General features: G+C 55.3%; 1 protein-coding gene across 3 annotated transcripts in view; it reads left to right on the top strand.

Moving 5' to 3' along the window:
- LOC119505003 (serine/threonine-protein kinase WNK2-like) overlaps window positions 1-23,228 on the top strand; it is a 145,351-nt gene that overhangs the window by 77,396 nt on the left and 44,727 nt on the right. For 2 of the 3 annotated variants that reach the window (XM_037797665.1, XM_037797666.1), the window contains 7 exons: window positions 78-166; window positions 2,196-2,415; window positions 8,480-8,771; window positions 12,848-13,044; window positions 16,034-16,189; window positions 18,115-18,258; window positions 20,745-21,245. In XM_037797665.1, the coding sequence (XP_037653593.1) occupies window positions 78-166; window positions 2,196-2,415; window positions 8,480-8,771; window positions 12,848-13,044; window positions 16,034-16,189; window positions 18,115-18,258; window positions 20,745-21,245 (1,599 nt within the window). The remainder of the gene's footprint in view (window positions 1-77; window positions 167-2,195; window positions 2,416-8,479; window positions 8,772-12,847; window positions 13,045-16,033; window positions 16,190-18,114; window positions 18,259-20,744; window positions 21,246-23,228) is intronic. The other variant, XM_037797667.1, reaches the window with a different exon arrangement.

Raw genomic sequence — 23,228 nt, 5'->3', positions numbered from 1 at the left:
TTGCAAGGTGTTGAAACCACCCCTCTGAATTCTGTTTGCTCTCCAGGGTTGGGTAACTGTCCTGATCTCGTTTTCAGGGCATCAAGCCAGCCAGCTTTGAGAAAGTGCACGACCCCGAAATCAAGGAGATTATTGGGGAGTGTATCTGCAAGAACAAAGAGGAAAGGTGAGTTCCCACGCAGGGAGGGGGTTTCTGTGATGTTTTTGCAGCTGAAAATGTTTCGGCTGGTGTTCTTCTTGGCAGGAAAAAGAGAACTTCAAAAGACAGAGCGATGTGCTTTAGGCCTCATGGGGGTCTCAGGTGTGGAAACGGGGGACGCTGCGCCGATGTGGCACTGGGGGCCTGTCAGTGATACCAGGCTTGCCAATGGTGCCGGGCAGGCTGAGCGGGACTTCCTGCCCAGGCCCTTCCCCAGTGGGTCAGGCAGGAAGCTGGTGGTACCCTTCCGTCCTTCTGCCCCCTCCACCCCCAGGCCCTCCTCTCCCTCCCCTCCTTCCCCCACCTCGCAACCCCCTTCTACTTCCCTACCCCCTCCTCCCATCTTCTGCCCATGCCCCCCACCCCTCCTGTACCCTTGCCCACTCCTCCCCTCCCCCATCCTCCTCGCCCCACCCCTCCTCCCCTCCCCACCCTGTGTCCCCCCTTCCTCCCACCCCCTGCCGTCCTCCGTCCACACCAGTCCCTGGGCACATGCTTCCCCTGTGCTGCCCACTGTCCATTCTCATGGCTGCTGCCACCCCTGCTCCCTGCAGTAACTCTGCGTCTGACCTCTGTGCCTTCTCTCCTGCCCGCCTGCGGTGTACCATATTTTATTCCTTTAAAACAATAACCACTAATCTGAAAAAGCATGAAAGGTAACCCCTATCAGGAAAGGATCCGATCAACCATGGGGAGCTAGTGCGTCATCAAAGCAGACCCCAAAAGCCACCCCCTAGACCTGGAAACAGCTGTCCGTCCCCCAGGGCGCCCCCCAGGAGGGGCAAGCTGCCACCCCGTCCTCCCCAGGGAGCACTTTCCACTCTTTGGAAGGCAGCTCAGCTCCCAGAGCTCTCAGTGGTCGTTGCTGAGGGCAGTTGACCCGCAGCAGATCCCTTCCCGGCCACAGCCCCCTAGCTGCCTGCACCCCTGCCCTGGAGATGGCCACAGCTGCCCAGCCCCTGCACCCACCAGCAGGGGATGGGCAGAGAACCCGGCTGCCCCTATCCCACACACACACCCTCACAGACATGGCACGTGAAAGCAGCCAGGCACGAGACAGTCTTGGCAGTGTGACTCCGTCATAGAACGTTCTAGAAAAGGGAGGACTGAATGAGAGTCAGGGGTGCCGGTTTGAGTGGCAGCTGATAGAGAAGGATGTGGTGGGGTTACCATGGCAACCAGATGGGGGTCCCCGCTTAGACCTTGCAATGCCTCGAGGTGGGGTCTCTGTGCCCTGTCTCCCCCCAGCCTTGCTGCTTCCCACTGGCTCCCCTCCCTCCAGCCCTGCTGTCACCTGCCCCTGAGACAGTTCCTGGTGTGGGCTCTGGGGTCCTGCCCCCCCGCACACCACCCGAGGGGCCTGTCATTCACTACTCTCGACCTCGAGCCGGGTATCTGCATGGCATTTGGGGACTCACGGACACCTCAGTAGCCATTACACCTGCCTAACGGCGTCAGAGAGAGCCTACTTTTTTCCAGAACTACTCTTCTGTATTCATTGCATTTTTATTTATTTATTTTTACAATGAGCGTGTTGCGTTTTTATAATGAGGGAGGAGAGGAGAAGTCTTATGCTGCTGTGCCCAGGGACCGGTGTGGACGGAGGACGGCAGGGGGTGGGAGGAAGGGGGGACACAGGGTGGGGGAGGGGAGGAGGGGTGGGGCAAGGAGGATGGGGGAGGGGAGGAGTGGGCAAGGGAACAGGAGGGGTGGGGGGGAAGGACAGAAGATGGGAACGTACCCAGTTCTCTTTCTCCCTGTCCCTGGGGTGTAAGGAGTGTGCAGATGCAAACTGGTGAGTGCTGCCCTCGCAGGCTGTGGTAAAGTCAGCGGCTGATGTGTGGAGAGAACTTTCCGATGCTGCAGGCCCTGTTCTCTGGTGAGGGGTGATCCAGGTGTGATGCAGCTGTGGGGGTTGCATCTGCAGCCCCCTCCCGCTCCTCTCCCCCGTGACTGGCACCAGGCCACCCGGAGACCACTTCTCCCCCCACCCCAGGTACGAAATCAAGGACCTCCTGAGCCACGCCTTCTTCGCGGAGGACACGGGGGTGCGGGTGGAGCTGGCCGAGGAGGACCATGGCCGCAAGTCCACCATTGCCCTCCGGCTCTGGGTTGAGGACCCCAAGAAGCTGAAGGGGAAGCCCAAGGACAATGGCGCCATTGAGTTCACCTTTGACCTGGAGAAGGAGACGCCCGATGACGTTGCGCAGGAGATGGTAACGCCACACGCTCCGGGGCGGGTGGGCATGGGGGTCCCCAGCAAGGGCAGGGGCAACTGAGGACATGCTCTTCGAGAGCATGAGGTTCTAAAGGTTCTGAAGAACAGGGCAAAGCAATTATGACACTTTCTTCCTCCTGCAAAAAGAAAAAAAGGAAACTGGCTAAAGGAGGAGAATAACCATTCTAACCACAAGCCAGCTGCAGGTGACAGTCGGGACACTGGCCGGTTCTGCAGACAAGACTTGGCAGCTCCACTCTTGTTTGTTGAGTGTATCTGTACAGTGATAACATGTGTCCAATTCTCCCCAACTGCACAGGGCTTAGGGAAACTGGGAACTTGGGAATTGGACAGTAACAGAAAGTCAAATGCAGAAATGTTGAGTGCAAACCAGAACCTTCCACCGTATAGGGACAAGTGTGGCTCATCTTGACAAAGTTCTTTACATAAATTTTGCAGCTTTGGGTTTGTGGTCTTGGTTTTATATCTTGTGCTCGAGGGGCAGTGCCGTGGTCGTTTTCATTTCCAGCCTCTGTCATTCTGTTTTTCTACCTAGAAAGGCACAGGAAGGGACAGACTTTCCTTCCCCTCCCATCCCAGCCCTCTCCCTCTCTCTCCGCCACTCCTGAAGGGTCTGTCTGCATGGGCTGAGGCTGTGGGGGTGACGGGCAAAGGGGAGAGGGTGAGGGGCAGTCACGTGGACTGCGGAGGCAGCCCCTTTCGGCCTGGGGTGTTGGGGGGAGTCCCCTGGGGGTGGGGCAGGCGAGATGGAGCCGACCACAGAGGGTGTCAGGGAAAGCAGCTTTTGGGGAGCCCCCAGTCGAGTTATCAGGGAGGTGACAGTTTGCAGACCCTTCCATGCCAGGCTGAGTGATCCTGGCTAGATTTCTCCAGGCTGTATTCTCAGATCCAATATGGTAGCCACTGGCTGTTTGTGTGGCTACTTTAATGTAATTTAATTAAAATTTAAAATCCAGTCTCACACTTCTCCAGCTGCATTTCAGGTGCTCGGTAACCATGTGCAACTAGCAGCTAGAGTATTGCATAGAGCAGGTAGAGAGTCTCTGTCGTCGCAGAAAATTCTTTTGGGCAGCAGAAGGTTGTCGGATGGGTGTGGGATTTGGTTGTGGCCAAAGTAGATTTAGGATGGAGGCTGGGAATGTGGGGCCATTTCCACCCTCTGAGAGCTCCCCACGGAGCTGTGTTTTAAATGTACAGACGATTCAGTATTTATAACAAGAACTCAAACAGATTGATAGGAGAAGTTATCACGTCTCTGTCACACAGACAAAAGGAAGACTCAGCAGAAAAAAAACCCGACTGGGGAACAAAAAATCTGGAAAGGTGTTGCGTATTGCAGCTTAAAAAAGCAAAATTAGAAATGAAAATGAAATGATACTAATTTTTGCTGGAAATCATGAGCAGAAATAAAACCATGTGAGCTCCGTTTCAGGGAGGATGTGCAACACCCACTGCGTCTGGCACGTCCTTTTCATTTACTTATTTATTTTTAAAATCAGAGACTACGTGGGTTTACAGAACCATCACTCATTTGACACAGGACTCCCATCTCCCTCCACCTGTTACTAACACCTTGCATTTGTTGGAATATTCCGCACGTTCTTAAGGACAGAACTTGCTCGGCCCCAGGTCATTCCTTTTTTATTTTAGTTGTCTTTCGGTAAAGTAAACTTTTGATCAAAATGAACACAGCTTCCGGGAAGTGTGTAGATCGTAGTTGTGCATAGAGCTCAATGGATTTTTCACATACGGAACTCACTTGAGACCCAGGTAAATTTTTAGTAAAGGGGGAAATGGCAAGTGTGCCCGACAGTGGGTGACGGAGGCCCATGGCCCTTTGAACCAGCTCTGCTGGGTCGGGTACAGCGGGAGGGAGGGCACCAGCTGGCTGCTGCCCTCAGAGCCCCCCACCTCCCTCTCCTCTCTCCTTGTTTTATCTCCTTCGCAGCATTTTTCTAGTTGTGAAATATATCCTCCGTGAACTGTGCCATTCATGCAAATGGGAATACATCTTATGTTTCACTGATAAAACACACGCTCTGTCCACCGGTCAGCTTCAGAAATAGGGCGTGCCCAGCTCCTCAGTGCCCTGCCCCTGCTCAGCTAAAGTGGCCACGCGGGGACGACACAGTGGCTCGGTCCGGTGAACACCTGCCCAGCTGTGCCATGGCCATCAGTGGCTCGTGGCTCTTCTCCCTGGGGCTGGGCGGGTTGTGGGGAGCCCTGCAGCACCTTGCTGCACGCCTCTGGCCCTCACGCTTTTCTTTCCGGCCCATCTTCCGGCACAGAGGCTGTCCAGTGGCGCTCAGGGGCCTCCCTGGGGGACGTGGGGGACCCTGCCCGGGGGGGCCTGGGCTGCTCCTCCTGAGTGGCCGTTTGCTCGATGGCTTCTCCCTGTACCTTTACATCAGCAAATGTTCCTTAGAAAAACTTAGTTATGTAAAAGGGAAGCCGCCACAAGTGAGAGGCCGGGCTCAGCTGTCGCGTGCGGGGGCTAAGGTTTAAAGGCAGGTGCAGCGAGGACAGAGCAGTGTCACAGCTCTGCCACCAAACCCCAGGTGGTTGCTGCCACCTCTGCCAGAGGCCTGCTTTTGGCTCTGAAGAACTGATGTTCTAGAAGCCAAGAGAGACCGCCTCCCTCTGGGGGGCTGAGGGATCGAAGAGAGTGCAGACGGGTCAGCTTTCCCCTGTCCCAGAGAGGCTGCAGTGGAGGGGACACACGCCCCATGGGGAGATGGGTGGGGGGGGGGAGGGGAGGGCGCCGGGCCGGGCTGGGGGTGGGGTGGACAGGCCAGGTAGGGCCCCAGCCCCAGAGGCTCCACGTGTCCCCATTGCCAGACCTTCCCTGCACCCCCACAGCCTCTGTGTACCTGCAGATGCCTGTGTGGCACAGAATATGGCTAAATTCTCCATCAGAGAGGAAAAAATAGGAAAAGCACCTTGAAAGGAACATGGGGGGTGGCTGTGAAGATGGAGACAGAATTAAACTAGGCCATGGGCCACGGTGTGGCAGAAATAGATGCACACAGGGCTGGCCTGCCAGCAGGAGGCTGCCCAGCTCTCCTCCCGCAGCCTTTGGTTTTGGGCAGCAGGTGAGCTCAGGGCGAGGGGCCCGGGTGGGGCAGGTGAGGCCGCTGGGCAGAAGGGGCCGGGCTTTTTAGTGTCTGCTCCTTACAAACTAGGACAGTGCCAGCCAGGAGCTGAGAATTAACCCGAACCATCAGTGCCGTTGAATCCTCAGACCCTGTACCCGTTTTGCCCCGTGTCCTGGCAACGTCGGGCATCATATCCCTTTGGTCTTCATCCGTCAGGACGATCCCTCTGTCTTCCCTGACTCGTGGCCTGGGCAGCTTTGGGGAGGACACACCAGTTATTTGGGGACGATCCCTCAGTTTGGGTTTTCTTCCCTTTCTCAGTGATTAGATGCAGGAACTTCCCGGGAGTGGAGCTGTGTCCTTCCCGTGTCCCACCTCGGGGCGCCCAGTCCCCATCTGCCCCGTTGCTGGGGGCAGGCGCTGGCCCTCAATGGAGAGAGAGTTGCCCAGTTCCCCTGCCAGGGACCCCCACCTTCATCTTCTCTAACTATTAAGAATCTTCCAGGGAACGTTCCTTAAAACCACATAAATATCCAGCTTCTCATCAAACTCTCCATTCATTCGTTCAGTCTGTGGACTCCGGTTTTCTATTTTATTCCGTAAATTATACTCCGTTTATTAGTTACCTGCTGCCATGTAACAGGTTCCCTCCAAATGCAGCAGTTTAACACGTGCTACCTCACACGGTTTCTGAGCACCCGCTGTGCCTGGCTCTCCCGGCTCGCATCTTGCACAATGTTGAATTAGGATGCTGGCTTGTTCTGCAGCCCCTGAGGACTTGATTCGGCAAAGGCTCTGCCTCCAGGCTCACTCCACTGGTTATTGGCAAGAAACTCCAGTTCTCTGCTGCGGGGGCCTCTCCATGTGGCTGCTTAGAATGTGAGCAAATGATTCATGAGAGAGAGACAGACAGATGCACACACCCAGCCCAAGCTGGAAGCTGCAGTCTTTCCCCCTTTTGCTTTCTCCCCCCCCAGTCTTTTTGTAACCTAATGTCAGAAGTGGCATCCCATCACTTCTGCAAAAGATTTGCATTCCTCCCAGCATGCAAAATTCACGACAGAGACTTTTGGACATAGCTTTAAAACCACCTTCATACCAGTCTCTCTTGTAATGCTCTTGGTGTCCAAAATCTGGCCAGTCTGGAGGCCCTTTGGGCCGGCTCCTGTGTCTCTTTTTTTTATAAATGCAATTTTATTAAGACATATTCACTCACCATGCAGTCAATCCAAAGTGTGCAGTCAGTGGCTCACAGTATCATCACACAGTTGCGCATCACAATTTTAAGAGCATTTTCATTACTGCAAGAAAGAAAAAAAAGAAAAAGCCCCAAACATCCCATACCCCTGTCCCCCCTCACTGTGTCCTTTTGACATGCCCTCACAGTTTGGGGGCCCTTCCTTAATTTTCGGCACCCCGAGATCTCCCGTCATTTTACCTTCTTCCCGCCGCAGCCCCAAATCTGCCGATTCTTCAAGAATCCCTAGTTTCATATAATGGAGCATGGAGTTTGGGAGCCAAGATTTGGGGTCCTGCGTGTGCTTGTTGCTGTGGAGATGCCAGGCTCCCCGACCCGTCTGTGGACAAGGTTTGGGAGTGCCTGTGTGTATATCTGTGTATCCACATGCAGACGCCACACGCAGATACCATGCACACATGTGCTCCTGTCTCCAGCAGTCTGCATTTATGTATCTCACATCTGTTGAAAACCGTCAGCTCACACGTCTCTGTCCCATTCCAGCCCAACTCCATGAGGTCCATTCTTGCTTTGCCCCTTTCCGTGTTTGTAACTCTCAGCCGTGACAGTGAGCAAGCAGCCTGGCTTTCATTATTTGCAGAATATCCTCTTCTTTAGAGGGTCACCTGCACCTACCCATCATTGTGCTCTGTCCACATGGTGCCAAGGCTCGCCCAGCAGGCTACCCCGGGCATGGATGCCAGCTTCATGGTGCTTGGAGACCCTCCTGCTGGGGACCCCTTCCCCCTGCTGCTTCCCTCTCCCCAGCTCCCCAGTGGAGGGCTCAGTCTGTCTGTCCCACCCACGGCACCTCCATGCAGGAGGGAAGCTCACGTGGTTCTGGAGCCTGGTGTGTTTTAATAGGCTGGCAGTTGCTGCAGCTGCCCATCCAGGTGTCAGCTCTGCCCCGGTTGATTTGGGGATCCTGGACATTTCCCGGTGGCCACAGGGCCCTTTGACAGATGCTCACACCTGCCGTATTTAAGCCAGTTTTAAGAATCGTGCCAGGAGTCGGTGCGTCCCCTTCTGGAATCTGCTTACCAAGTGGGCCTCTTTCCACTCCTTTCCTGTTTCCCACACTGGCTCCCCTAGCCTCCGTGCCTTCTGTGAGCGTGCCGTCTTCAGTGCCACTGTCCCATGGGCCCAGACCTGGGCCTGGCTGCCGCCGGGGGCTGCCCTCCTGCCCAGGGATTGCTGTGTTCCCAGAGAAGACAGAGGAAGCCACAGCTGCCCCCAGGGCTGGGATCATGGGGAAGCCCATCCTGGGGGTGCATGGGGGCCTCTGGGGGGTTTTGGGTTTTGCTCTGGACTCGGCGGGAGAAGGCTTGGCTCCCGATGTGGGCTGTCTTTTGCACTCGCTTATCTTGCTTTAAGTATTATGCACCTGACGTGCCTCTCCCCGTCCCAGGAGCTGGGTTCCAGTGGAATTCAGGCACGCAAGGTCACTTTCTGTGTGGGGTTTATGGTTGAGTGGGGGTGAAGGGCTCAGAACAGATAAGATGCTCATGGGTGCACCGAGTGCGTCTTGTCCCTGAGAGAGACGAACCAAGCGGTGGGAGTGGGATCTGGGAGAGCCTCTCTAGATGAGGTGCAGGGACTCCAGGGCAGGTGCCCCCCCCATGCAAAGGCCGAGGCCGAGCCCCCCAGGTGGGGGCCGCACGGACTGCCGGCTCCCAGCATCACCGCCTGACGGGCTGATTCCGTTGCAGATTGAGTCCGGATTCTTTCACGAGAGCGACGTCAAGATTGTGGCCAAGTCGATCCGCGACCGGGTGGCCCTGATCCAGTGGCGGCGGGAGAGGATCTGGCCAGCCCTGCAGTCCCAGGAGCAGCGGGACACGGGGAGCCCCGACAGGGTCCGGGGCCCCCAGGCGCCCCTGCAGGTGCAAGTGACGTACCACACGCCGGGTGGGCAGCCGGGGCCGCCAGAGCCCGAGGAGCCCGAGGTCGATCAGCACCTGTTCCCAGCCAAGCTGCCAGCAAGTGCCACGTCTCTCGCATGTAAGTGCCCCCCAGGGCTCAGTGGGGCAGGCTGGGGGCTCCCCTGGCTCCTGCGTCCTGCCCCGGGTGCCTGTGCAGTCTGTGCCTCGTAGCTGGTGCTGTCAGTGGCCACAATAGCAGGAGACGGTCTCACACTGGACACTGGCCCTCTGGGGTGGTCCTTGCCCAGCGTCATTTCAGATCTAGTGGCAAAGTCCGTGAGACCCTTAGTTGCTCTTTAAAAAGTGTTCCCAATATACCTGGCTTCATCTAAGATCCTTTGAAGGAAGAATCGGGTTTCCTCTGCAAATACAGACAGAAGGACATTGTCTCTCTGTCCTCCATGTTGCACAAGAAGGAGGAGCAGAACCTCCTGCAGCCGCTCTGTGAGTAACCACGGGGTAGAAACACAGAGCCGTCCACCTGCCAGGCAGGGTTTCAGGCTGCTCGTGTGGAAAGACTGAAATAGCTCATCCAGTTTCTTTAATCCACACATCCTCGTTTATCATGGAAAGATCTAAAAGTCCTTCACAGTTGGCCGTTTAAGTTCAAACGAGCCGTCCCTTGCTTTGAGATGGTTTGGCCTCCTAATTTTCTCACCATAGCCTGCTTAAGTTTGCTTTGGAGAATAAAATTACTCCATCCTGGCCCCATTTTCTGCTAAATCCAAAATTTAATCAAAGAACACAAGCTTTTTGTAGGAAAAGGTTCTCTGTCTCTGAAATGCTTAATTCTTAATGGTTGGCTAAATGATTTCTAGAATTAAGACATCTCCTTTGATCGCCCTTTGAAGAGGCGCCATTTGGGGGCTAGAAGGATGTTTGTTCCACTTGGAGTAAGATATTGTCATACATGCTTGACCCAGTGGGAGAAAATTAGGTGTTGACATTGAACTGTCCTAAATTCAGCAGTGGGGCCTTCTCTTTGCAAACAGATACCGTTTCGGGTCTGCCTTAGAATGATTCTGTGCATTGTTCATGCATCATCTATAACTAGGCTTTTTTTTTTTTTTTAATACTTTTACTTATTTGTTTTAATTTTTTTTAAATACACAGCATAGAATTAAAAAAAAGACCAAGAGGGCAAATGGCAAAAAGTCACTTAACTTTCCTCCGTGGAGGCAACTGACATTACCAAGTTTCTCAGCTCCCCCTCTAGGGGTAACTCTCCGTGTATATTCTCCACACCCCCCTTTTCCCCTTTGTGGTGACTCATTATACAGCTGCTCTGCACCCCACTTTTCGTTTGTTCCGTAACGGAACACGGAGACTGCCCTATCTTTCCCAGGGCTGCCCAGTATTCTGGGAAGGGCTGGATGGTGTGTGAATGAGAGAGAGCTTTTGGGGGACACCAAAGAGCAGGCACAGTCAAAGGAGGGGTTTGTCTGACATAGCAAGACTGGCAAACACATGCACGCTCGGACGTTTTCAGTTACAACAGATGCATCATTTTTTATGACTTTCTACTTCTCAGTTTTCCATGAGCTGCCCACTGTTGCATCCTGGCTTATCCCACTTTGAGGCCTTTGGCCGTAATTCTTTCAAAGTGCCATGAATATAGCCACTTCGTGGGCAGGCAGGTGGGCAGGTGGGCATCTCGGGAAGCCGCCCACAGAGGGGACGTGCGGCCTGGCGGTGGGGTGGGGCTGGCTGGGACTCCCCTCCCGTCCTGTCCTGGTGATCCCGGGACGTGGGCCAACTGTGCCGAGCTGACGTGACGTGACGCATGTGCAGGCTGTGCACTGGCTTCCCGAGGAGCTCCAGAAATGCTGCCCCTGTGGCGGAAACAGCTCCGTGCTCCAGAGACGAGCGGAGGGAGAGACTGGTTCTAACCCTGGGCTACTCAGTCTCTCTGGGTGGCGCCACTTACACTTTGCCGTGACAGCATCTTGGTTTTTTGTCTGTTGCCAGGTTAATTGCACCTGTGCTTTTTTTTTCTTTCATTTTTTTATTTTTTTGGTTACCTGCTTTGGGGAGAGAGCTAGAAGGAACCCAGAGGTTTGAGCATGTGATGTAGAAAGTCTGAAAATCCTTGAGGAATAATTTCTTCTTGAAACCCTGGTCCCTGTGAGAAGTGGAGGCCACGCGTGCGTGGTGCTCTCGCCCACTGACCAGAACACTGCCTGGAGCTGGGGACCAGGTCCTAGGGTGCTGGGCGGGTGGGGGAGCTGCTGCCTGGGCAGACAGGGCACCTGTCATCTCAGCTGACCCCGTGAGGGCCTGAGCACCAGGGAGGGGGTAGCGTTAGGGATATTTTACCCAGGAGGGGACACGTGCAGGGTGAGCCCAGCTGAGGCCATGCAGGCTGTCCTAGCCAGTAAGTCAAGGTGACACCCCTAAATCCCACAAGGCACAGGACTCTCCAGATTCCGTGTGTTTTTCTTGAAATTCATCAAGTCTGTACACAGTGTCCTCTCCCTCTGTCCCTCTCTGTCCCTTTCCTCCCTTCTCTTCCCTCCCTCCCGCCAGAAGTGGAAGTGACTGCTGGTCGGCTCGTTAGAAAAGTCAGAGCCATTTGTCTCATTGGTTTTGCACAAACCCGGCATCCCTCATGTCTTCCTGGGTTGCAGTAAGTTCTCATCAGCTTCTGGTTGATGCAAAAGCCACCCAAGATTTCTCTGTATTTTTTCTTAAATTATAAAAGGACACAGCATTGACACTCTGAAATAGCTTGCTGTTCTTCGGTGGCAAATCCTAATGTTTGTGGAGGAGCTTTTGATATCTGGAAATGGTAAACCCAAAATGCAACTGTTAACACACTTAAAAATTTTTTTTTTCTCTTAAATCTTTACTGGCACAAGGAGTCAGGGTGAGCTGTCTCCCCTGGCGCTGTCTCGGTGAAGCCAGTCTGCAGGCTGTGGGTCCACCACCCAGCCGGGTTTGGCAGAACCACAAGCACTGGCCAAGCCGTTGTGGCCGAGTGTAGAGCAGTGCCCGATGTCGGTGCCCGGGAGGCTGCGGGAAAGCTGAGTGCCATCCCCAGGCCCCCTCATTGGAGAGGAAAACCCCTTCACTCTGTGTCCCGCACACTGACGTGACCACATCGGGCTGGGATTTGTCCCGGGCCATCTGACTGCAAGCCTGTGCTCTTTGTCCCGCTGGGCAAAGACAGGTTCTCCGCACACCCATAAGTGATAAGAAACAGCTGATAAATGCTCTCCCTCCACACGACATTAGCTTTTTCTTTACTTGGTATCACAGCCCCAGAGGGATCTTGCAGCTGAAGGACTAAAGAAAGCAAGCACTGGACACGTTCTGAGACATGAGCTTTTATTTTGGGGCCTACCTACAGGGTGGGGAAGTCGAGTCACGCTGCCGTGGATTCAGGAGCTGCTCTGAGTGGTGCGGGCTCAGAGCTCAAGGTGAAGATACTCTGCAAAAGCAGGGGGTGCCAGGGAGTGGTTTATAAGGTTTAGGACAGAGACAGTCAAATGGGTATGAGAGGAGCTGGGGTCTTGGGACGTAGGCAGGTTCGATTGTAGTCAACAGGGGAGAGAGGAGGATTATAGATTATCTTGAAGATAATAGTATCTTAGGGAGTTTCAGGGAGAAAGTAGTTTCTGTAGATTCCATTTAGCCCTGGAGGCCTGATTTTACAAGGAGAGTAGGTCAAATCTTAATTGTCCCAGGTCAAGCAAGCATCTATGTGCCGTCTTCAAGTCACTTGTGGAAGGCCCTGGGCCCGGGGCTCATTCAGCAGCCTCTGCAGCACCCCTGTGCCTTTCCAGAGCCCAAACAAGCCCTCGCTGTCAAAGCTGTGACAAGCCTTGCTGAAGGCACAGCTCAGTTTCCATGGCGGGCTCCTCGTGGGGAACCGGGGCTGGAGATCATGGCAGCTGCCTCGGGGGAGGCCTGAGTGGGACACGGGTGCAGGGTTAGCACAGTGCCAGTTCATACATACGCTTCCCCCTACCGCTCTGTCTGGGTTAAAACAGCACACATGCTTTATTCCTGTGATCTGGGAAGACGGTAAGTTTAACCCAGCCGTGGCCATCCGAGCCAGCATTCCTGGACTGGGCCAGAGCCATCTGCAGGAGCTGAGTGGGGGGTGGCGTTTGGGAGATGCCCCCCCTCAGCAGGTGGCCTTGTCCCCCGCAGCGGACAGCACTTTTGATAGCGGCCAGGGCTCTACCGTGTACTCGGACTCACAGAGCAGCCAGCTCGGCACAGCCTACAGCTCGCTCCCCGAGGCCCTGCCCGCCACCGGCCAGGCTGTGTACAGTCCCCCCATGAGCGATGGGCCCACCCTGCCGCAGAGCCTGCCTGCACTGGGAGTCTTCCAGCCACCCGCTGCGGTGAGTCAGCCCTGCCCCACCTTGGGGTCAGAAAACACCCCAACCCTCCACCTCACACCCCTCCGCCCCCCCAAACAAAACAACCTGCATCGTCTGAGGCAGGTTTGGGGCACAGGGCAGGGTGTGCAGGGCTGTGACTAGCCCTTGACTGGCCCGGAGTTAGGGATATGGTTGATCGTTCCCGTAGAGAGAGATGCAGAAGGTGAGTGGATGCACGGGAAGGCTCACCATTGCTGATCGTTAGAGAATGCAAACTAAAGGTTGCTGTGAAGTCCCTGCAAAGAGCCCCCCAAGTAAGAGAAAAGCACAGCCCGGCACTGCCCCTGCTGCCAGGCCCCCCAATCCACTCCCGACCATGGCCTGCTAAGGGCTGAAGTCCCTTGGCGATGACGAGGGGCACCTAGATAAATGTCTGTCCCCTGTGCCCCAGTGGCTCTGTTCCCGAGAAAATACCTCAAACCGTCGGAGAGGTGATGAATCAGTTTCCAGCGGCTGCTGTGACAAAGAACCACGGGCTGGGCAGCGTGAACTGATGGGTTTATTGTTTCACGGCTCTGAGGCCCGAGGTCTAAAATCGAGGGCGGCAAGGCCACGCTCACTCTGAACCTGGCAGAGAGGCTCCTTCCTGTGCTGTTGCCAGCTTCCCTTGGCTTGCGGCTGCAGCCATCCAGCTTTCCCTCTGCCTCCACGTGGCTGTCTTCTCCAGTGTCCTCCTTTCCGCCTGAGGCCCCCCACCGTAATGGTCATACTTCTAGCTGTGTGCAGTTCATGGCCGTCTCTACATGGCTTCCGAGCCTTCGCCAGCATTTCCCTCAGCGTCTGCGCTCCTGCCAGCCATGTCTTCTGTGCCATCGAGGCTGTTTTTCCTCCAGGGCCTCAGAATCTGTCCAGCCCCTGCCTGTGACCTGATTCCATGCTTTTCAGTGCTTTGTTACAGCAGCCCTAGGAGATGAAGGGCAGATGACAAAAATAGCATTCTTTACAATCGTGAAACATTTGACTTGCCCAAATCATCGAGCTCTGGTGGAACGTCAGGCAGCCCTTAGCACATCTCCTTCGGATATTAAGCAGCCATTAAAAATTATAGGGCAGAAGTAGGGGAAATGTTTTGTTTTGTTTTTTTGTAAAAATGTCAGAGAAGCAGAATGGAAATTGCCTTGTGCTGTGAGTATACCTGTGGGATAATTGGTAGGAATGGGAAAAGACTGAGCAAATTAGGTGGAAACCGGAACCCACTGGATGATGGTGGGATGGCATTGGACATTTAGTTTTTTCATTTTGATTTTTTTTTTCAAGCTCTACAGAAAGTAAAACACTCACTCCTTCCATGGTTCCCAAGGGCCCAGCCACAGTGAGGTTGTCCTTGAGCTCTCAGTTGCAGGAGCAGAGTTCTCGGAGGGTGCAAAGCGCTGGGTGTCCGACTTCTGCTTGGCAGGGGCTCAAGGGGCTGCAGCTCCCTGGAGCCTGTGCAGGGCGAAGTGGACTTGGAGCTCTCTGAGGGGAGCAGCCTCCTGCCACCTCGTGGCTGCAAATGAACCCAGAGCAGAGAGGCTTCATCCCAAGTATACCTGCTACTTTTGTTCTTGCCGCACGCTGCTCTTCATCAGGCGTTCACGGGGAAAGATGAAACCAGCAATAACGGCTCCTGAAATGACTGTCATTTCTCTCATCCAAGTGAGAGGACATTCCGTAGATGACGCGGAAGCCTCCTGGCCCAGCCCCCTGAGCCATCAACTTGTGTCCTGTCTTGTTTGCTTCTCCCATTCCCATTTCTTGGAAGTAAATCCCAGACTTCAGGATACTTTCCCCACAAATATTTGTATGACTCTCTAAGTCATAAGGACTCTCAGAAAACAAAACTGCAATATTGTTAACCACATGTAAAAAATTAACACTGATGCCTGATATCAAGTGTCCGAGGCTCAGACTTCCAATTTTACCTGCCCTTTCGGCACCGGGTCTGTCTGAAGCCGGTTCAGAGGTGGATCCCACACTGTGGTCAGCTGAGAGGTAGAACCAGCAGGACCGTGGGGGCTGGTAAGTCCCAATTCTGTAGGGCAGGGCACGGGATGGAAATTCTGATAAAGATGATGTTGAAGCCCTTAGCCCGAATTCCCCTGGGGAAGCTGGCTGACTTGAAATTCCAACGAGAGCCAAGGCAGAAATTCTTCCAATCTCTGAAACTCACAGATCTGGTTTTAAGATTTCCAACTGAGGGGATGAGGAGATTCCCAACATTGCTAAGGGCAGTCACCTTTGTTGATTGTAGATGCAGACAACTGATTGCAGATGCAAATCTCATCTAAATCTAGCCACACAGTAACAAAAAGGCAGTGCTTAACCAAACAACTGGGCACTATAGCCAGCCCGCTGACACATGAAATTAACCTTCAGAAACACCCCATCTCTCCTTTACACTTGGAGTTTATTCCCCAAGGAATGCTGGCTCTGCAGAGCTCCTTTTCTCTGGATTTTGCTGCCTGCATGCCCGAACTGCATCACTCTGCCCTGCTCTGTGTTTGCATTATCATTTTTGCCATATTCTATTTGTGGCTCGATCTACTGACTGTTTCTCTTTGTCTGTTTGCAGTCATGCACACAATAAGCCTATACCTTTGTAACTTTCCTGGCAACAACAACAGGCATTTCTCCGTGGTTCTGCAAAGCCGTGGTCCTGCATAAAAACGATCTTTTCTCCCAGCTGCATATAATGCTCCATGGGAATGGCGTCCCAGAACCTTCCCTCGTTAGGAAGTTCTGGCTACCCTCGCCCTTTCCCTGTTCTGAATCCCGCTGCACTGGGCATTGCTCCTAGTCTCTGCTGAGTTGGGTTCCTGGGAGAAGCACCCCTTGCGGAGACCAGGGGCCCCGGGTGTCCTCGTCCCCCTGTTCCCGCTGCTGAGGAGCACAGACCTGGGGGTGGAGGTGGGGATGGGGGGTTGACCCTTCAGGCAGTGGCTGAGCGGGGTCCCCTCTGCTCTCTCTGCAGCCTGGTGTGTCGGTGGGCCCCGCCCCACCCCCTACCCACCCCCCACTGCCCCAGCAGCATTTCCCGGAGCCAGCGATGGCCTTTGCCCCGCTGCCGTCCACACCCAGCACCCCTGTGCCAATGGGCCCGGGCCAGCCGGCACCCCCCAGTCAGCAGGTAAGCCTTGGGGCACCCCTTCTTCCACCACCCCTGGCCGCCTCAGCCAGGATGCTAAGGGCAATCACCTTTGTTGATTGTAGATGCAGACAACTGATTGTAGACGCAAGTCTCATCTAAATCTATCCACACAGTAACAAGCAGGCAGTGCTTGACTGAACAACTGGGCACTAAAGCCAGCCAGCTATAGGGTGGGGGGCAATGTACTACTTTAAAGGATCCCAGCCAGACTGGCAAGGGCTTGGGGCTGAGAGCCAATCTTGGGGGTACCCCACGATGATGATACAGCCTGGACAGAAGTTGGGTCTGTGGCCAGCAGTGTGACAGGGTGAGGTGGCAGCCCTCCTTCTGGCACCTTCTATCCCTTCCGGGCCTGGGTGGGTGTCTCTCCATCCCCATCTCTTGTGGAGGTGCCTTCCACAGAGGCGTATCCTTACAATCGTTTCCCCTTGCCCCAGAGGAACAAAACCACACTGAAGCTGTCCCCGGTGCTTTGCTTTTGTTTTATCTCCCCTTTGCCCCCAGACCAGTGACTCCCCATGGCCACCTCAGCCGGGAGCAGTGGAAGTGCCAATTCCCTCCCTGCCCCTGGCTCTCCCGAGCCTTCACGGCTGCCTTCCCACAGCTGTGTCCACAGCCTCCCTTCTGGTGCAACCGTCCGTGCAGCTGGTGCACTCCGCTGGGCCTGGGAACCCCCTTCTTTCCTGTCCTCGTGGTTCCCCAGGTACCTGAGGGATGGATGAGTGGTCCCCTGACCGTCTGTGCTGCTCGCGGCTCAGTCCCAGCCCCCGGCACAGGGCCAGCCCCCGGGACATGCTGCCCACTCAGCCTCCTTGGCCCAGGTCATTCCCTGAGCTCCTCCGAGCCCCGCAGATGGGGGCCTGAAAGCAGGGGTCCTGGAGCAGGGTATTGGCAGGCTGCGGCCCCTCCAAAGCCTCCCACCACAGCCTTCTTCCCTCAGTCCATCTGTCTGTCCAGATTTCCTTCCTCTAGTCCTGGTGGACTCAGAGCCCAGCCTGCTGCAGCAGGCCCTTGTTTGACTTGCTTGATTCTGGCTGTAGCAGCCTGTTTCCTAATAAGGGCACGTTTGGAGGAGGTTCTGGGGATTAGGACCTTGACAGAGCTTTTTGGGGAACACGGTTCAACCCATAATGTCAGCTCCAAAGTGGCTGGGGTGTGTTTGGTGGCGAGTGTATGAGTGTGAGTGTGGCAGTAGGGTGTGAGTGTGTGCATGGTGGGTTGTATGTGTGTGTGACTACGAGGAGGGGTGTGTGGTGGTTTATAAATATGCAAGGAGGGTCTGTGAGCATTGAGGAGGAGTGTGTGTGGTGGAGTGTGAGTGTGCAAGGAGGGGTGTTTGTGCAGGGGTGTGTGTATGTGTGTGCAAGGGGGGTGTGTGGTGGAGTGTGAGGAGGGTGTGTGTGTGTGATGTGGGGTGTGGCAGTGTGTGCATGGTGGGTGTGCAGGATGTGTGTATGTGAGTGTGCAGGGAGGACTGTGTGCTGGTGTGAGTGTACGAGGAGGGGGTTGTGTTGGAGTGTGTGAGTGAGGAGGGTGTGCAAATATGTGTGAGGAGGGGTGTGGTAGAGTGCATGTATGAGGAGGGTGTGTATGTGAAGGATGTGGTGGAGTATGTAAGTGTGCCAGGAATGGTGTGCAGGTGAGTGCGAGGGATGTGTGTAGTGTATGCATGTGCAAGGAGGGGTGTGAGCATGCAAGGAGAGGGCTGTGCAGGTGAGTGTGAGGAGGGTGTGTGTGTGAGGAGGGTGTGTGTGGTGTGTGAGGGGGTGTGAGGGTGTGTGTGTGTGCACGAGGGTGGTGTGCCCCATTGTTTCTGTGGTGGATTGGAACAAGCCCTGTGCCCCCTACCCTGGCTCCAGGCTGGACGGGGGCCTCCAACCAGCCTCTCCCTCCTCTGGCCACAGGTCCTGGCCCCGCCACCCGGCGGTCCGCTACAGCCCGTGCCACCCGCCCTGCCCGCCTACCTGCCCCCGCCCGGGCAGCTGGTGGCCCCTACCCAGATGCCACCAGCGCCCCTGCAGCCGCTTGCTCCAGCCGCTCCACCTCAGGTACTGCTTCCCCGCACCAGCTGCTGGGCCCCTGGCTGGGGGTCTCTGTGGGCATAGTCTGCCATGTGCCCCCCACAGCCTGCTTGGCTGCCCACACGTGCCTGGGGGTGGGCAGGGCTCTGCAGCACGGGGCGTGTGTGCCCGGACCTCGTGGGATGCCTGGCACTGGCCTGCCCACCCCTCACCCTGCCTGGCCAGGGGCTGCTTCTCCACTCCCTTCCCCACACCACTAAGCCTGAGTGCATGTGCTCCTGTATCAGAATTCTCCAGAGAAACAGCACTGATGACACACACACAGACCCACATAAACACACACACATGCACACACAGAGATTTATTATAAGGACTTGGCTCACATGGGCATGGGGCCTGCCCCATAGGGCAGGCTGCAAGCTGAAAACTCTGATAAAGGTCATGCTGAAGTTGGGTGCAAATTCCTCAGGGGAAGCCAGCTGACTGAGGCAAAAGCTTTTCTTTTTGATTTCAGAAATCCTCAGTTCTGGTGACTTTAAGGCCTCCAACCCATAGGGCAAGGAGACTCCCCTCACTGCTGAGGATCATCTGCCTTGTTGATTGTAGATGCGGTCAGCTGCCTGTAGATGCGGTCAGCTGCTGATGGATTTAAATCTACCTACAAAATACCAATACATTAACAGGCCTGTGCTTGCTTGACCAAGCAACTGGACACCATACGCCGGCCAAGTTGACACCTGAACTTGACCACGACAGCACTGACGACTTTCCCTGGGGCCAGACTCTTTCCCTGCTGTTCTCCTGCATTGGGACGGATCGTTCTTTGGCCTTCCTTCCAGGCCTTTCTAGGTTCTGGATGCACAGGTCCCTCAGAGACAGGAGAGCGCTGTGTTGGAGGTTTCCTCTCGGGATGTGGAGAGAGAAGACTGAGGCAGACAGCTCCCCAGCCCCCCAGTAACATGCCCAATGTCGAGGCCAGTCTGGGCTTTTGGGGGGACACCTTTGGCACCTGTCCCAGAAACTTTGGGATAGGAGAAAGCTTTCATCCAAGGAGAGGGGAGTCAACAGTGTATAAACACTGAACTCAGCACAGAAAATGGGAGGGTTTTGCCTGTAACAATTGAGTTTATAAAAACCGTGGAATTAGAGTACCCCAAGCAGCTCCAGGCCTGGAGAAGGTGTTTCTTTTCAAGGCAGGTAGCAAGCTGAGCGGTTCCTGGTCAGCAGTGGCTGATACATGGAATATGAGCCACCCAAGTCCTCAGATTCAAGGTGCAAAAGCAATCTAATGTTTTTTCCTATGGAAGGATGTTGTCCATAACTAGGAAGATTTGATAGCGAGTAATTGATGCAGTGCATAACTAGTGTTGAAATAGCATCTCCCAAACAGGTATCGATGTTAATAGATGTTATATAAGTTCCCAGGGATGTGGATGGGACTTTTTTCTCATGTACCCCAGTTACGGTTTTTAGACAGCCATGGGAGGGTGAGAAGTTCTGCTTCGTCCTGAAGACAGTGGGTTTCTCTCAGGGCGAGCATGTTCCTGTGACTCATGGGCACCAATTCAAAGATTCTTTGATGTCAGCCTCATTTATTAACTGGGCTGTCTGTGCTAACCCCCAAGTTAGCATCTCCTTGCTCATCGGCACGTGTGGGCTTCGGGTTGCTTTCCCAGTCGACCGAAGTTGACTTGGTGTGTCTCTGCTGCCTGTGACTGCACGGAGGCGTCCGTGATACGAAGTTCACATACGTGCCGCCAGAAACCCTTTCTTCCAAAGAGGGAACTGTCAGAGATCCAGCCGACGTATTTGAAGTGCTGAGTCCACGAAGTCAAGTGCAGAAATTCTCCAGGATAAATACCTGTGGTTCATCGAGAGGACAGATACGCAGAAGGGTTGCTGAGACATGGGGTCCTGTTTGGCTCCGAGCCTGTCCTCCCCAGGCCTGATGGAGTGTGTGTGTCCACTCAGCGGGGCAAAGGGGGTGATTGCAGACAAGCTTTCACCAATTGATCCCCCTGCCCCAGAGAATTTGGTTTTAGTTTGAATCTAGGTAGATTCCGCTGTCTGAGGCCTGACCTTTCTGATTGAAAAAGTGTCTATGCTGCAAAGACTTGCAGTTGCTGAGCTGCCACCCGGGCTCCTGCGAGCCATTTCGGGGCAAAATGACCAAATCGGTGAAGTGGCCATCATGGGGCCTTCCAGGACGGGCTGAGGGGAAGCTCTCCGGCCGGCCATCTTTGCCTTCCACACTGTTTCCAAGCCTTCCCGCTTTCCTTGTGCATCAGAAGCATGTCATGCTTGTGTTTCTGTGTCAGTTGGATTTTTGCCTTTGGGTTATTTTTCTGCAATAGCTACCTGGAAGCATCTCAGAGGCAAACATCCGTGCCCCCTTGTGGCACCGCTGAGGCTTACTGTGGTGTGCCGTCCCTGGTAGTGGGCAGATGTGGGGCCGGAAGCCCACACGGTGGGCTGGGGAGGGTCTGCTCCTGACGTGCTCTTGTCTCTTCCAGATGCCCTCACTTCCCATCCTTCCTCCCGTGGCATCCCTGGCTGGATCGGACGGCCTTCCCACAGCCCTCTCGGACCTGCCGGCTACTGGTGTGCCCCCCGGGCCTCCACCACCGCAGTATTTCTCTCCGGCCGTGATCCTGCCGAGCCTGCCCCTGCAGGCCGTCAAGTTGCCCCACGCCTCTGGGGCCCCCCTGGCTGTGCCCCGCCGGACCCTCGTGCCAAATGTGTCGGCCCCTGTGGCGGCCGCTGGCGCCATCCCTCTGCTGGCCGTCGCCCCGCAAGGTGTGGCCGCCCTGTCCCTCCACCCGGCCGTGGCCCAGCTGCCTGCCCAGCCGGTGTACTCGGCTGCCTTCCCGCAGATACTGCCTGGAGACGTCCCCGCGTCACCCCTCCACGCACAGGCCATGCGGGCTGTCCCCCAGCCCCCCACGCTCCCCCACCAGCCCGGTGTCATCCACCTCTCTGAGCAGGCGGCTCCAGGCTCCGGAGCGGGGACCCAGGTGAGGAGCCTGCCGGTCAGCTTCCCAGTGACCTCCTGAGAGCCCAGAAGGGCCACGGCTCCCCAGCCCTCTTTTCTCTCCTCCTTGCCACCTGGACCTAGGGGCAGGGTGGGGAGCCTGGCATTTCCCCACGCGAGGTGTGTCGGGGAGATTGGCAGGGATAGGGGTGCCTGTGCTGCTCGTTTCCCAGCATGCATCGAGAGCAGCGGGAATGTGGGGTTGGAGGATGGTGCCCACAGCTGCTGTGGGATGGAGGGTTCCTGGGCTGCACCTGGCACTGGGGACCCCTGGACCAAGGTGTCAGCCCTGCACCAAGCAGCTTCAGAATTGGCAGCCAGAGGGGCAGGTGGGGGTGAACCCTCATCTCGCAGCAAGAGAGGGGAAGGGGCCCCGGCTGTGGCGAACCCGGCCATGCTGGTAGCCGTTGGCAAAAGGGGTTGGAGCTGCCAGAAAGGGTGGTTGTGTGGGGAGCTAGGGGACAGGTCCCGGCAGTGTCCGTGAGTGGCCCTCTCCCCGTGGTAGCCGGCACATGGGCATGCAGCACGTGCTGGGCAGTGTGAGTCAGCCCCCACCCGCGTGCCCACCACCCGCACACTCCCTGCCCGCGTATGGCCGATGCGTGCCGGGTGCTTCCACTGTCCACACGCATGTGGGAGTCCTCCCTCCTGGCTCTGGCTCCCCCTCTGTGTCTGCAAAGTGGGGCTGGGCGCCTCCTTTTGATTTTAATCCAAGGAAGATTCATCTGGAAATGGGGACGGCACCTGGTGTAGGGCCTCCTTCTGGAACAAGATGCCATGTCCACACATGCGCTAGTTCTCCTGAAAATCCCTTCTCGTTATTTTCTCTTTGGGGAAGGAAGGGACTATATTTGTCCATCAGCAGGGCAGCGTTTTTTTAAAAAACTATAGTGCAAGAAAGGGCACGCTTCTGGCGGCGTGACAAGGGGACACCTGCCCATTCCAATCAGGTCTCGGCTTTGACTCGGATCAGCCGAGAGGAGGGTCAGGTCTGTCTTGTGGGGAAAGCGAGGGCGAGGGCAAGGAGGAGAGAAAATGGAGATGCGTCTGCCACCCTGGCTTCTGGCCTCTCCATACCCTTCCCGAGACACCCATTGTCCACCGGGTCATCTGCTCAGCCACCGGCCAGCCTCAGGGACCCTCCCGCTCTTGGGCCAGTGGAGGACCCAGAAGTTTATTGCACGGTTGCTGAGCTGGAGGTTTCCCGTCAGCTGAAGCCAAAGATCTCCGCTGTGGGCAGCAGCTGGAGAGGGGAGTGGGTGTCAGGGTGGGGTCGGGGGTTCTGTGCCTTTAGCCAGTTTGCAGCGGAGTGATGCGTTGTTCTGTTTCCTCTGGCTCCCCCAGATTGCTAATTTTGGCTCCTTTTCAAAGTGTCTCACACCCAGGAAGCCTGAGTCGAGGCGTCTTTTCCCATTTCTAACAGGCTGAGAAGTTGCTCTAAATTTTCATCCTTCTCCATCCCCAAATTGGTGCAGACTCCAGGGCCTCTATCCTGCAGGAAAGGTGTTTCTCACCCTTTCAGATCCTTGAGCCTGTCTTCTCCACCTGTCCTACATTTTATCCCTCCACCCTTGAAGAGTGTTTAAAAGGAGTGGACAGGAAAGTGAGGTCATGGGTTACTTTTCCAAAGGAACCCAATGGAGAGTGGCAGGACTCGGAGATCTTCCTCAGGATGTGGCTGGGGTCCAGAAGGGGACCCTGTGCATGCTTTGGACTTACTGTCACACATGGCTTTGAATAGACTGAAAGTGACTCTCAGGTCAGCAAGGCGACTGCAGGGCACCTGTTTTTTGATATCAGGTGTACATTGCACGAAGAACTTCCGTTGTTTTCATTTACCTTCATTTTTCTGTTTTTCTTGTGGTGGCATATACTCAGCCTAACGCTTCCTGTTTGCACTTAGAACTTTTCAGACAGACTTAGCTGGAAATTCATAAATGAACCACGGGTTTGGATACTCTTAAGC

This window comes from Choloepus didactylus, chromosome 10 (genome assembly GCF_015220235.1).
Source record: "Choloepus didactylus isolate mChoDid1 chromosome 10, mChoDid1.pri, whole genome shotgun sequence".
Taxonomy (NCBI): Eukaryota; Metazoa; Chordata; class Mammalia; order Pilosa; family Megalonychidae; genus Choloepus; species Choloepus didactylus.
Note: the sequence above shows the minus strand (reverse complement) of the source record. Positions and strands in the feature narration are given on the sequence as shown.